This window comes from Salvelinus alpinus, chromosome 20 (genome assembly GCF_045679555.1).
Source record: "Salvelinus alpinus chromosome 20, SLU_Salpinus.1, whole genome shotgun sequence".
Lineage (NCBI taxonomy): Eukaryota > Metazoa > Chordata > Actinopteri > Salmoniformes > Salmonidae > Salvelinus > Salvelinus alpinus.
The window spans coordinates 39,211,074-39,226,554 of NC_092105.1; the positions used below are offsets into that span (position 1 = coordinate 39,211,074).

General features: G+C 42.9%; 1 protein-coding gene across 1 annotated transcript; it reads left to right on the forward strand.

The window, feature by feature from the left end:
- Positions 1–12,983: 12,983 nt before the first annotated feature.
- Positions 12,984–15,481, forward strand: LOC139546835 (cytochrome c-like). The gene is made up of 3 exons (XM_071355687.1): positions 12,984–13,102; positions 14,514–14,687; positions 14,789–15,481. Exons 2-3 carry the CDS (start codon positions 14,519–14,521, stop codon positions 14,932–14,934), a joined length of 315 nt encoding a protein of 104 aa, XP_071211788.1. The 5' UTR covers positions 12,984–13,102; positions 14,514–14,518; the 3' UTR covers positions 14,935–15,481.

Consider the following 15,481-nt stretch of genomic DNA (forward strand, 5'->3'; position numbering starts at 1 on the left):
AGACGGATGCTCAACGCTCCTCCCTGCAGCAAGAATGAGTTTTGGAGGGAAGAAATGACCGTACTGGATCCGAGCGCAAATGGGCCAATTGTGTTTCGCAAAACCAGGCACTGGATTATTTTATGTCAGCGCAGTGAATAAATTCTCTGATAGACTGACGTCCCGAGACAGACCGCTACAGAGGAATTATAATTATAACAAGATTCGGGGTTAGAAGGATTGTACTAAGCATAATTTAGAAATTCAAGAATCAGTGGTAAGACTTCTTTAACCGCAGGGAATCTTACTGATTGTGCTTATAAAAAGACTAAAAGAACATACTAAAACACAGACACACACTGTTCTATGCAAAATACTTTTCTTTTATATTTTAGTGTGATGGCTTACAACACCCGGACAAATGATGTTCGTTTTTATAGGTCCTTGTGTGTGATGGTACTATAAGGTCTAGCTGGCACATGTAGAAGTGTGCTCGCTCCATAACTGCAAATTGGTGGCAGTGTGGGATAACCAACCTGTGGTCTCTTACCTGTTAGAAGTGTTCCCATGTCACATTGTGGTTTGTGTCTGGGGTCTTTTGCGAGGGGGAATAGTCCTGGATCTGTATGTGTACATACTACGGCCTCATCCAAAAGGTCTGGATCTGTATGTGTGCATACTACGGCCTCATCCAAAAGGTCTGGATCTGTATGTGTGCATACTACGGCCTCATCCAAAAGGTCTGGATCTGTATGTGTGCATACTACGGCCTAAGCCGAAAGGTCTGGATCTGTATGTGTGCATACTACGGCCTCATCCGAAAGGTCTGGATCTGTATGTGTGCATACTACGGCCTCATCCGAAAGGTCTGGATCTGTATGTGTGCATACTACGGCCTCATCCAAAAGGTCTGGATCTGTATGTGTGCATACTACGGCCTAAGCCAAAAGGTCTGGATCTATATGTGTGCATACTACGGCCTAAGCCAAAAGGTCTGGATCTGTATGTGTACATACTACGGCCTCATCCAAAAGGTCTGGATCTGTATGTGTGCATACTACGGCCTCATCCAAAAGGTCTGGATCTGTATGTGTGCATACTACGGCCTCATCCAAAAGGTCTGGATCTGTATGTGTGCATACTACGGCCTCATCCAAAAGGTCTGGATCTGTATGTGTACATGCTACGGCCTCATCCAAAAGGTCTGGATCTGTATGTGTGCATACTACGGCCTCATCCAAAAGGTCTGGATCTGTATGTGTGCATACTACGGCCTAAGCCAAAAGGTCTGGATCTGTATGTGTGCATACTACGGCCTCATCCAAAAGGTCTGGATCTGTATGTGTGCATACTACGGCCTCATCCAAAAGGTCTGGATCTGTATGTGTGCATACTACGGCCTCATCCAAAAGGTCTGGATCTGTATGTGTACATACTACGGCCTCATCCAAAAGGTCTGGATCTGTATGTGTACATGCTACGGCCTAAGCCAAAAGGTCTGGATCTGTATGTGTGCATACTACGGCCTCATCCAAAAGGTCTGGATCTGTATGTGTGCATACTACGGCCTCATCCAAAAGGTCTGGATCTGTATGTGTGCATACTACGGCCTCATCCAAAAGGTCTGGATCTGTATGTGTACATACTACGGCCTCATCCAAAAGGTCTGGATCTGTATGTGTACATGCTACGGCCTAAGCCAAAAGGTCTGGATCTGTATGTGTGCATACTACGGCCTCATCCAAAAGGTCTGGATCTGTATGTGTGCATACTACGGCCTAAGCCAAAAGGTCTGGATCTGTATGTGTACATACTACGGCCTCATCCAAAAGGTCTGGATCTGTATGTGTGCATACTACGGCCTCATCCAAAGGGTCTGGATCTGTATGTGTGCATACTACGGCCTCATCCAAAAGGTCTGGATCTGTATGTGTGCATACTACGGCCTCATCCAAAAGGTCTGGATCTGTATGTGTGCATACTACGGCCTCATCCAAAAGGTCTGGATCTTCATGACACAGGTGGTACTGTTTACAACACTGTGGTTTCTGGTTTGAGCCCAACTCTCTGCATTCCCCCTTAATTACTACTAATAAAGATTGAGATCAGGGTAGAATCTTTGTTATATTTATCAGTGGGGGATAAAACTGATCTCCCAGTTGGTAAAAGTTTAAACCAGCCATTCGTCCAGGATGAATTTGAGTCATCTCATGCCCCCTCTCTTGGAGTATGAAGCAATGCAACATTGGTGTATCAAGCAACGCAACAGTCTCTCCCAAGAATTAGACTGCCATCTAGTGGTTGTAATTTAACCAAAGCCGTCAACCCCGAGACAATTTGGTGTAATTTTAGTGGCAGGCAAGATAGATATTGTTGAGTGATGTAATTGAGTTGTGTATATTTACTACCAGTGCTGTACCAGAAGTAATTATCATATTTTGTATCTGGCATTAGAGGGTTACACTGCCTGCAGTCTCAAAGTTCTTAGCCACTCCCCATAGCTCACATTACATCAGGTGCATTTCATTGAAGGCTGAACACACCCACAGCTGAAAGTGTTGGTACTTCGCCAACATTCAACGCTTTCTCGATTACAGTACATGACACTGTAGTATTGGCTATTAGCACCATGAGTCAGACATAGATAGTTGTTATCGGTGTGCTAACTGAGCTCTATATATTTGACTTTGGCATGGTACCTACAGAGCTTTCACACCTCACCATCACAGTTCACTTGAAGTCAAACTCAAAGGATATCCATTTTATATCTCTAGTCTGACCCTTGCTTTACTTATCCTATTTTACATCCCACCTAACCCTCGCTGGCCCTTAATTTATTCTTAGCTTCCTTCTTCAACCTGGCACATGCCTTTGCTCCAACCATAACTCTTGCCAAATGTCGGACTACCCCACCCTAAACATAGCTATAGACCACACTACGGAGTCCTTCAAAATCTCTCCACGCATTTAAAGGCTGCGTTGAAACAATGACTTATCAATGACCCAAGACCAGTTCAGTTAATCTCTACCGTTGTTATAATGAGTCGTCATAATGCTGCATCAAATGTGCATTATCCTAGGGGCGTTGGCAGACACAATGCAAGTAACTTAATTTATGTCCCAGTGTGTCTATGTATGCGGATGACTCAACACTATAACACGTCAGCTACTACAGCAACTGGAATGACTGCAACACTTAACAAAGAGCTGCAGTTAGTTTCAGAATGGGTAGCAAGCAATAAGTTTAAGTTTGCTACCCTACACGTACGCTACGGTCACAAGATGCAGGCCTCCTAATTGTCCCTAGAATTTCTAAGCAAAGAGCTGGAGGCAGGGCTTTCTCCTATAGATCTCCATTTTTATGGAATGGTCTGCCTACCCATGTGAGAGACGCAGACTCGGTCTCAACCTTTAAGTCTTTACAGAAGACTTATCTCTTCAGTAGGTCATATGTTTGAGTGTAGTCTGGCCCAGGAGTGTGAAGGTGAACGGAAAGGCTCTGGAGCAACGAACCGCCCTTGCTGTCTCTGCCTGGCCGGTTCCCCTCCACTGGGATTCTCTACCTCTAACCCTATTACAGGGGCTGAGTCACTGATTTACTGGTGCTCTTTTATGGCGTCCCTAGGAGAGGTGCGTCACTTGAGTGGGTTGAGTTACTGACGGGATCTTCCTGTCTGGGTTGGCGCCCCCCCTTGGTTTGTGCTGTGGTGGAGATCTTTGAGGGCTATACTCGGCCGTGTCTCAGGATTGTAAGTTGGTGGTTGAAGTTATCCCTCTAGTGGTGCGGGGGCTGTGCTTTGGCAAAGTGGGTGGGGTTATATCCTTCCTGTTTGGCCCTGTCCGGGGGTATCATCGGATGGGGCCACAGTGTCTCCTGACCCCTCCTGTCTCAGCCTCCAGTATTTATGCTGCAGTAGTTTGTGTCGGGGGGCTAGGGCCAGTTGGTTATATCTGGAGTACTTCTCCTGTCGTATCCAGTGTCCTGTGTGAATTTAAGTATGCTCTCTCTAATTCTCTCCTTCTCTCTTTCTTTCTCTCTCTCGGAGGACCTGAGCCCTAGGACCATACGTCAGGACTACTGGGCATGATGACTCCTTGCTGTCCCCAGTCCACCTGGCCTTGCTGCTGTCCCAGTTTCAACTGTTCTGCCTGCGGTTATGGAACCCCTACCTGTCCCAGACCTGCTGTTTTCAACTCTTAATGATCGGCTATGAAAAGCCAACTGACATTTATTCCTGATTATTATTTGACCATGCTTGTCATTTATGAACATTTTGAACATCTTGGCTCTCTCTAATTCTCTCCTTCTCTCTTTCTTTCTCTCTCTCGGAGGAACTGAGCCCTAGGACCATACGTCAGGACTACCAGCATGATGACTCCTTGCTGTCCCCAGTCCACCTGGCCTTGCTGCTGTCCCAGTTTCAACTGTTCTGCCTGCGGTTATGGAACCCCTACCTGTCCCAGACCTGCTGTTTTCAACTCTTAATTATCGGCTATGAAAAGCCAACTGACATTTATTCCTGATTATTATTTGACCATGCTTGTCATTTATGAACATTTTGAACATCTTGGCCATGTTCTGTTATAATCTCCACCCGGCACAGCCAGAAGAGGACTGGCCACCCCTCATAGCCTGGTTCCTCTCTAGGTTTCTTCCTAGGTTTTGGCCTTTCTAGGGAGTTTTTCCTAGCCACCGTGCTTCTACACCTGCATTGCTTGCTGTTTGGGGTTTTAGGCTGGGTTTCTGTACAGCACTTCGAGATATTAGCTGATGTACGAAGGGCTATATAAAATAAACTTGATTGATTGATTGATTGAAGTTAGTCCTAAATATTTCCAAAACTAAAAGCATTGTATTTGGCATAAATGTCTCACTAAACTCTAAACCTCAACTACATCTCGTAATGAATGATGTGGAAATTGAGCAAGTTGAGGTGACTAAACTGCTTGGTGTAACCCTGGATTGTAAACTGTCATGGTCAAAACATATTGATACAACAGTAGCTAAAATGGGGAGAAGTCTGTCCATAATAAATCGCTGCTCTGCGTTAACAACACTGTCAACAAGGTCCCACAGGCCCTAGTTTTGACACACCTAGACTACTGTTCAGTAGTGTGATCAGGGCCACAAAGAGGGACTCAGGAAAATTGCAGTTGGCTCAGAACAGGGCAGCACGGCTGGCCCTTACAAAAACAAGTAGTGATGAAGTCAATCTCTCTTCCACTTTGAGCCATGAGAGATTGACATGCATATCATTAATGTTAGCTCTCCGTGTACTTTTAAGACGTGTTGACAAGCTGAATGTACCGAGCTGTCTGTTTAAAATATTTGCACACAGCTCGGACACCCATGCATACCCCACAAGACATGCCACCAGAGGTCTCTTCACAGTCCCCAAGTCCAGAACAGACTATGGGAGGCGCACATTGCTACAAAGAGCCATGACTACATGGAACTCTATTGCACATCAGGTAACTGATGCAAGCAGTTGAATCACATTTTTTAAAAACAGGTAAAAATACACCTTATGGAACAACGGGGATTGTGAAGAAACACACACAAAAGGTACAGATACATACATATGCATACATTGTGATATTGTTGTATGGTGGTATTAAACATTTTGTATTGTAATTATACATATCAAAGATATCTAGGCTTGTACACGTTTTGTGCTTTTGAAGGAAGCAATCGCTCCCCTATTGCTGACTATTAATGATCTATAACTGGGATAATAACTCACTAACTAGCAAAGGATATGAAGATTTTTTACACACGCAGCTCTCGCTTTGATTTCAAAACATGTGCATCTACTCCAACGACCGCTCATGCTGTAAACAGAGTCCAGTTCAAAGTAAATGGCACAGATCCATATATGGCAATGGTCTATTTGCATATACTGTAGGCCTACTGCAGCTCTGATTGTTTATGCCGCATCGGTCTGTGTAGAGTGCATGCTGAATCGTGCGTGTCAATGCAATAAAATCCTACTCTGATGCAAGTAGACTGCTGATTGTTACAAATATGAGTATAGGATGAGGTATCTTTACTTTTACTCAAGTATGAAAATTGGGTACTTTTTCCACCACTGTTGATTATTAGTTTATAGATAGACTATAAATCAGTAATAAACAGTTAATAAACGGTGTATTCATGAAAAGGATGCGAAGAAGCCTATCTCATACCACTTTATATTCCTCTGTGTTTTGTATTTTTTGTTTATTTTCCCGTTTTTGTGTTTGGAATGGCACGGTTACTATGGGAGATTCAGATGTCATAATCCGTTTGTAAATTCACTCTGGATTGTCAGAGTGCGCTCAGAGTGCATTCAGAGCATTGTCAGATTGTTCTTTCATAGGGTGTGTTCGTAAATTCATTATGGCTATGTACATCCGATTTCAGAGCACTCTCATCTGAGTGTGCCAGAGCGCAGAATAACTGATGAATTTACGAACGCTCAACACCCGTTGAATATGGCCGGTGTCAGTAAATATCGACAAAAAAGCTTAATTAAATTGTTGCCAGCAGCACAGTTACAGTCACCAACGCTCTGGATAACATGAAAACAGCATAACCAGCTTTGCTAGGGCAAGTAAAATGGTCAGAGTGAGGTGTTCTCTCATTTCTGTAAGGAAGTAGCTAGTAAGCTAGCTAACTTTAGCCAGTTAGCTTGGGTGCTTGACTGCCATTATGAGGTCAGAACGCAAGGATCTACCCAACTCGCTCTAAACGCTCTGAGAGCGAAACGCTCTGTGAAACACTCTGAATTTACAAACACTGATAATCTGACAACACTCTGAATTTATGAACGCCCAGACCGCCACTCCAGAGTGAAATTACAAACACACCCATAAATACAGTGCATTTTGCTTGCGGCATGTTCAGAGTATACACTGGACACACTGGCCGAGCAGTAGGGTTGATCTGAGCATTCTGACCTCACAAAGGCAGTCAAGCACCCAAGCTAACTGGCTAAAGTTGGCTAGCTTGCTAGCTGCTTCAAAACACAAATAAGAAAACACCACGCTCTGACTATTTTACTAGCCCTAGCAGAGCTGATTAGACTGTTTTCATGTTATCTAGAGCGTTAGTGACTGTAACTGTGCTGCTAGCAATAATTCTATTCCGTTTTTTTTGCCGGCGTTTACTGACCTGTAAATTTCAATGGGGTGCGTTCCTAAATTCATCAGTTATTCTGCATTCTGGCACATTCAAACGAGAGTGCTCTGAAATCGGAGTAAATAGCACCTTTGGCAGCAATTACAGCCTTGAGTCTTCTTGGGTATGACGCTACAAGCTTGGCACACCTGTATTTGGGGAGTTTCTCCCATTCTTCTCTGCAGATCCTCTCAAACTCTGTCAGGTTGGATGGGGAGTGTCGCTGCACAGCTATTTTCAGGTCTCTCCAGAGATGTTCAACCGAGTTCAAGTCCGGGTGGGCCACTCAAGGACATTCAGAGACTTATCCCAAAGCCACTCCTGCGTTGTCTTGGCTGTGTACTTAGGATCGTTGTCCTGTTGGAAGGTGAACCTTCGCCCCAGTCTGAGGTCCTGAGTGCTCTGGAGCAAGTTTTCATCAAGGATCTCTCTGTACTTTGCTCCGTTCATCTTTCCCTCGATCCTGACTAGTCTCCCAGTGCCTGCCGCTGAAAAACATCACCACACCACCATGCTTCACCGTAGAGATGGTGCCAGGTTTCCTCCAGACATGACGCTTGGCATTCAGGTCAAAGAGTTCAATATTGGTTTTATCAGACCAGATAATCTTGTTTCTCATGGTCTGAGAGTCCTTTAGGTGCCTTTTGGCAAACCAAGCAGGCTGTCATGTGCTTTTTACTGAGGAGTTGCTTCCGTCTGGCCACTCTACCATAATGGCCTGACTGGTGGAGTGCTGCAGAGATGGTTGTCCTTCTGGAAGGTTCTCCCATCTCCACAGAGGAACTGTCAGAGTGACCATTGGGTTCTTGGTCACCTCCCTGACCAAGGCCCTTCTCCCCCGGTTTCTCAGTTTGGCCAGGCAGCCAGCTCTAGGACGAGTCTTGGTGCTTCCAAACTTCTTCCATTTAAGAATAATGGAGGCCACTGTGTTCTTGGGGACCTACAATGCTGCAGACATTTTTGAGTACCCTTCCCCAGATCTGTGCCTCGACACAATCCTGTCTCGGAGCTCTACAGACAATTCATTCGACCTCATGGCTTGGTTTTTGCTCTGACATGCACTTCTTCTTCTTCTTCTATGATATCATGGCAGTCCACAAACAAATGTTTAAAGTGCATGCCGCCACCTACTGTGCTGGAATGTACGATCAATCATGATCTGCCCAATTCTGTACTACCAATTCAAAACCAAATACATCCCTACTAACGCCTAATCCCTTCTCCCCCCAATAAACCCTCTCCAACCCCATTAAACTTTATATCATGCTGAAACACTCCACCCTTAAGATTGTTCAGCATGTCAACAACTATTTCCACAGTAACCTATGTTACCCCCAATATTTCCTTTGCTGTATCCACAATAACCTTCAACCTGGCATTTCTGCTTTCTACAACCCGCGTCGTATTGATAACCTTAACAATAAAAGCTATGAAGTCCATGCTAGGACCATCAGAAGCACCAGCTCTGACAGTAGGTCCACTTACTACAGGTACATCCATGTAAGCTCCATCAGTCTGCACTGTAGTTGTACCAATCTGTTTTACGGCCTCTGCATATGATACATCATGACTGATCCTATCTCGCTGAGCTTCTCTAACCTCTCTCTGCACCTGGCATCTACCAAATGCTGCACTGTGTTCTCCCCCACAATTACAACACTTAACCTTCACATTACTTCCACATTCACTGTAATCACATTCCCCTCCACACGTGGCACATCTTTTCTTTCCTTTACACTGAACAGCTACATGTCTCATTCTTAGGCATTTAAAACACAGTAGTGCATATGAGACAAATTCTCAAACATTGAAACTAAGGAATCATATCTGTACTTTCCTGGCAAGACTTTCTCAAACCTCCGCATCACTGACAAGCTTTCATTCATTTGACCCTCTTTCCTACTGATCAACCCTTTGGCCTCAATCACTCTGCCTCCCTTCACATTTTCTTCAATATCATCTGTGGACATAGATATTGGGACCCCAGTGATGACTCCCCTCAACCTAGCATAAGCACCAGGGACATGGCTTTTAATCTTCTTCCCATTAAGCTTTTCCATTTGCAGAATCTTCCCTTGCTGAGCCTGGCTACCACAAAATATTAGCAATCTACCATTTCCAATTAACCGGGATAGTTTAACTTCACCTATCTCTTTCTTTATGGCATTTGTTACTTGGATAGAGTGTAAATGAGGCCCTATGGTCTCAAACGCCATGACATCTTTCCACTCAGACACATTATTGCTCTTGCTTCCTACCTTGAATCTCTTTTTGCTTTATACACTAGACGCTCCACTGCTTACAGTATCACGATCTCTCTTCTTCCTATGTCTTTCCACTACAGATCATTCAGATCCTTGAACCTCATCCTCCCGCTCCATATCATCAGAGCGGTCACCCATATTGATCGCACTCCAGCACAGCTGTTGCTTCTCTCTTTTCGTCCACACTATTCGCCACCATCTCTCTCTGACATGCACTGTCAACTGTGGGACCTTATATAGACAGGTGGGCGACTTTCCAAATCATGTCCAATCAATTGAATTTACCACAGGTGGACTCCAATCAAGTTGCAGAAACATCTCAAGGATGATCAATGGAAACAGGATGCACCTGAGCTACATTTCAAGTTTTATAGCAAAGGGTCTGAATACTTATGTAAATAAGGTATTTCTGTTTTCCATTTTTAATACATTTGCAAAAAAAAATCTAAAAATCTTTTTTTACTTTGTCATTATGGGGTATTGTGTGTAGATTCATAAGGAGAAACATTAATTTTATACATTTTAGAATAAGGCTGTAACGCAACAAAATGTGGAAAAAGGGAAGGGGTCTGAATACTTTCTCAATGCATTGTATACCCTGCCTTTGAGAAGGAATTGTGTGATGATTAGCTTAGGAATCGCGTGATGCAGCATGACAACGTGAACGCGATTGGTCGACAGTCTTCTTGGTGGGGTGTTATACAGTACGTTCCTTCATTCATTGGATTCCTATCTGCTTTCTACAATATCTCTGGCAATGGTACCATGCAATGCTCCTTGGACTAAAGAGGCAGACAAATAGTAAAAATATGCCTAGATTCTCCGTTAAATTACACATTTCTCGAGGTAGGAATATCGCAAAAATATTGTCAACGTCTCATTCGAGAGAAGACATCCTCCCGATATCACATTTTAGGGAAGAACCAGATGCAGAAAGTGTCGATGTAACAAAAGTTTATTACTTAGAACCGGGGTGCAGGCAAAACGACAGGTCAAGGGCAGGCAGAGGTCAGTAATCTAGATCAGAGTCCAAAAGGTACAGAACGGCAGGCAGTCTCAGGGTCAGGGCAGGCAGTGGTCAATAATCCAGTGTGGTGTGGCAAGGTACAGAACAGCAGGCAGACTCAGGGTCAGTGCAGGCAGAATGGTCAAAACCTGGAAAACTGTGGCCTCCCGGGTGGAGCAGTGGTCTGCTAGCTGTGCCACCAGAGACTCTGGGTTCGAGCCCAGGCTCTGTCGTGGGCTGGGTACAGTGCACGCTGACCAGGTCGCTAGGTGTTTCCTCCGACACATTGGTGCTGCTGGCTTCTGGGTTGGATGCGCGCTGTGTTAAGAAGCAGTGTGGCTTGGTTGGGTTGTGTTTCGGAGGACGCATGGTTCTCGACCTTCGTCTCTCCTGAGCCCGTACGGGAGTTGTAGCGATGAGACAAGACAGTAACAACTAATAATTTTGGAGAAAAAGGGGGTAAATCATTTTAATAAAAAAAAAATTAAACCTTTTTTTAAACCTGGAAAAAGCGTTTTGCCTGCACCCCGGTTCTAAGTAATAAACTTTTGTTACATCGACACTTTCTGCATCTGGAGGAAAAGAGGAAAAACTGGTAGGCTTGACGAGCAAACGAACTGGCAACAGACAAACTGAGAACACAGGTATAAATACACTGGGGATAATGGGGAATATGGAGGGGGGTGGAGACAAGCACAAAGACAGATGAAACAGATCAGGGTGTGACACCCGAGTTATGACATGGGCCAATATTGAAATCGGACATGTATAATAATCTAAAAGTCGTATTCCTATTAACTTCCAGTGTAGTGAGAGCGACTTTATTGCAGTGCTATGTCATACTGGCTGGATTTCTGCCTGCTTGAACTCCGATACACTTGAAAACATGAAATGACCCAGGGAATCGATAGAAGATGCACAAAAGAGATGCACAAAAACAATATAACATTCAAAATGGGCTAAACTTTCCTTTAAGTTTAGGTGTTAGGTTAAAGGGTTAAAGTTAGAGTTTAGGTGAAGGGTTAGCTAGAAGGGTTAAGGTTAGGGTTAGGTGAAGGGTTAGCTAAAAGGGTTAAGGTTAGGGTTAGGTTAAGGGCTAGCTAAAAGGGTTAAGGTTAGGGTTAGGTTAAGAGTTAGCTAAAAGGTTTAAGGTTAGGTTAAGGGTTAGCTAAAAGGGTTAAGGTTAGGGTTAGGTTAAGGGTTAGCTAAAAGGGTTAAGGTTAGGGTTAGCTAATGTGCTAAGTAGTTGCAAAGTAGCTCAAATATAGCAAGTGGTTGAAAAGTTGCTAATTAGCTACAATTCTAAAGTTGTCCGTGATGAGATTCAAACTCACAACCTTTGGGTTGCTAGTATGCCCACATCCCAAACACCCACCCACCCTACTTTCATTTTTGCCTTAAGTAACCATCTGTCTTAAGGGACCATACCAATCATCATTGTAAAGATAATACAACAGTTAGAACTTTCGAGATTGTTCTGTCAATGATTGTTCTGTCAATCTCAAAAGTTCCAACTGTTGTCTTATCTTTTCAATGATGATTGAGTGTAAAAATGAATGTAGTCAGAGAGGAATACAGAATATATGTTGTGGTGTAGTGTGAATACAAACAACAACGCCATTTCCACTGAAATTGTGTATAACATTTTTACATTGTATTTCCATAACATAGGGAAGAATACTCCTCACGTCCTCTCTCCTCATCTCCTTATCAAAACTTTCTCTTTCTGTCTTTCTCATTCAATGGGTCTTGAGAAGGAGACGAGGAGAGAGGACGCGAGGAGTATGCAATAGAGCTCGCCAGCATGTAGTCCTAAAACCTGGAAATTAGTTATCTCTGGTTCATTCAGCCATTCCTATGGCGAAAAATTAATGGTGGAATAATAGGGTTTTGGGATAAACGCCGAAAATAAGGTCTGAGGTTAATTCAAGTTTAGGAGATTTTATAGGTTTTGTTCTATGAGTTAATATCAGTCAGTTAGAGGAGGCTGGTGGGAGGAACTATAGGAGGAATGGCTCATTGTAATGTCTGGAATGTAATAAATGGAATGGTATCAAACACATTAAACATACGGAAACCACATGTTTGACTCCATTCCATGGATTTAATTCCAGACTTTACAATGAGTCTGTCCTATAGCTCCTCCCAACAGAATCCTCTGCAGTCAGTTAGTATGACCCTCATGAATTATGAAGTATTCATGTGCTTCTAAAAAATGCATTGTTTAAAAATTCACAAAAAATTACGTTAGCAGATGAAGATGATCTCATTGAACAAAACTATAATATATTCTAAGCCGGTGTTTACCATAGACCTTATTTTGGGCGTGTAACCAAAAACTCTATAAAAACGTCATTCATTTCCACATAGGCTTTGTCCAAAAAAACATGGCTGAGTTAGTGCCTACAAAAAGACGCCATTACTATTTCTCTCTATTGGAATCTTGCCATTGTGTAGTACAGTATGTAACTTCTTCCTCAACTCCATCTAGGGCTTGAACGCAAAACAGCTGTGTTCGTCATGATGATGGTGCTGACGCAGAGCATGTGACTGGCCAATATGGGACTGACGTTTTAAACCACATTTTTTTTTAGGGAAGAAAGGGGACTTGCTTGCAATTGTTACATTAGGCTACCGGCGCGGAGACAGCTCAAGGTGAAATACACTTTTAAGGAATATAGCTACATTGAACAGGTAAGAAAGAGTAAATACGTTTTACTAGTTACTGTAGTCAGTATTTAATTTATTGTGAACATTTCTTTCGAAATAAAAAAAGCAAAGTTTGTCTGATTCTGACTGTAACGTTACGTTAGTTATCCGCCAATTAAACGTGCGGTGGTAACTTTACAAGCTTGTTCGCCAGTTAACGCGTCTAAAGTCAACACAACTGAATATCTTAGAAAAACTGAAACAAGCCATGGCTGTGAAGAAACATATCAGCCAACATGTGTAGTCTGTGTTCGTCTTTTGAGTGAACAAGTTAGTTAACGTAGCTTGATAGGTAAGTTACGTTAGCCGTTTTGTAACTTGGCTAGTTAGTTAGCTAACGTTAACTAATAGTAGCAAGAGATGCTAACGTGGCCACCTCAACGACCTATCGTTAATACTGACGCTCTCTTATTTGGCTAAATAGCTAGTTATAACCTAGCTAAATTACACAACGTTACACCCAAATGCCGGCACGTTGTCATTCCACTACTCCCAGCGAGTATTGCATAGTACTGCATTGGTTGCGCAACTGTCTAACGCCTCTCGTGGCGAGTGAATATTCTGCCGGGCAAATTATGAAACGTTATTACAATGTGGGATCCTTACAACGTCCTCAGGCTAAACCACAACCTTTACATTTTAGTTATTTAGTAGACGCTCTTATCCAGAGCGACTTACAGGAACATTTAGTGTTTAGTCTTGCTCAAGGGCACATCGACATTTTCACCTAGTCGGCTCTGAGATTCTAACCAGCAACCTTCTCTTACTGGCCCAACGCTCTTTACACTTTTGCCGAAACATCACTCTTACCATGGTTACACTTTGGCTTTTCAGTCAAAGAAGTCTGCCTAAAAAAGATACAGGAGTCTCTACAAGCCAGAATGTTGAATACAACGATGTGCTCTTTACCGATTGTCTGTGCTTTTGGCGGTAGGAGGTGGGGATTGGGTATCCATAGGAAAGTGTTTACCGGAATTTTATATTTAATATTTTATTTTGGTGTGTCGTCGGAAGAGTATCGCTTAATTCTGAGCCTACATGTTAGATGAGACTAAGTATTTCACTCGGATTCTAAAAGAGTTTCTTAACCGTTAGGCTACTATACCTGCCGCCCCACCTTAATCCCTACCCGTACCTAACCCATAACCCGGCTAGAATGTCAACTTCAATAGGATGACGTCAGAGCTGGGAAGTCCCAGGCATACCCTTTAGACTTTTCCAATTATGAAATTCCAGTCAGCACGTTGAACCACCCTAACAAATAATCTTCCCTTGGAATTGTCAGCAACGTGTCATGGGAAATTGTGGAGACCTCCCTCCCTTTCTGTGTTTTTGGGTACTACTACAGAGATGGTCTTCTGTTTTTATAGTTACCTCTTTGTATTTTGTCCAATAGGAAGCATGGGTGATATTGCTAAGGGAAAGAAGGCATTTGTCCAGAAGTGTGCCCAGTGTCATACTGTTGAAAATGGAGGAAAGCACAAGGTCGGTCCAAACCTCTGGGGTCTGTTTGGACGCAAGACTGGACAGGCTGAAGGCTTTTCCTACACAGATGCCAACAAATCCAAAGGTCTGAGATTCTCTCACCATCCTACAGGAAATTAAAGGGGGAATCTGACAGTAACATATTGCATTCTCATTCTAACTTGTGCTTTTCACATGTGATTTCAGGCATTGTCTGGGAAACCGATACCCTCATGACGTACTTGGAGAACCCCAAGAAATACATTCCTGGAACAAAGATGATATTTGCTGGCATCAAGAAGAAGGGCGAGCGTACAGATCTTATAGCATATTTGAAGTCGGCAACTTCGTAGACCACTCTACGCTTTGTTCAATGTATAGATTTCCCTTTCTGTATCTTATATAAATATCATAAAGTGTTCAGTGGAGAAGGGGGATGGCTCTTTCAAGAAGCTAAGACTTTAATTCTTAGTATTAAAAAATAAATAAATTGGATAGCCTGCTTGACATACCTGCTGGGACTCTGAATGGTGTTTGCATGATCAGTTGCCATATTTCACAGCTGTACCTCCATTTTGATGGTGTAAATTATATCCCTTGGTTAAACAGGCTCTAATATACATACATTATTGATCCATAGACTGTAAGTATTCCATAATTTATTGGGTCAAAGCTGTGTAATATTTGTTTCACAAAAAAAGTTTCTACTAACTAATTATATGGGTAGTGGTTTTAATACTTGCTAATGCAAACGCTCAATCCGATTTGGAATAGTCTAATTTCAAAGGGTCGTCTTGAAAGTAACTTCTACTTCAGACCATGGTAATGTCTTATGACAATACCTCATGATATGGTTCTATTTGAGTTTGTTAATTGAATAAATGACATGCTAAACAATTA

What these genes read in the sequence shown, in the direction of transcription:
- LOC139546835 (XM_071355687.1), top strand. Translation starts at nt 14,519, where the DNA reads ATGGGTGATATTGCTAAGGGAAAGAAGGCATTTGTCCAGAAGTGTGCC. An exon ending in AGATGCCAACAAATCCAAAG is followed by an intron (nt 14,688 to 14,788) that starts GTCTGAGATTCT and finishes ATGTGATTTCAG; the next exon opens with GCATTGTCTGGGAAACCGAT.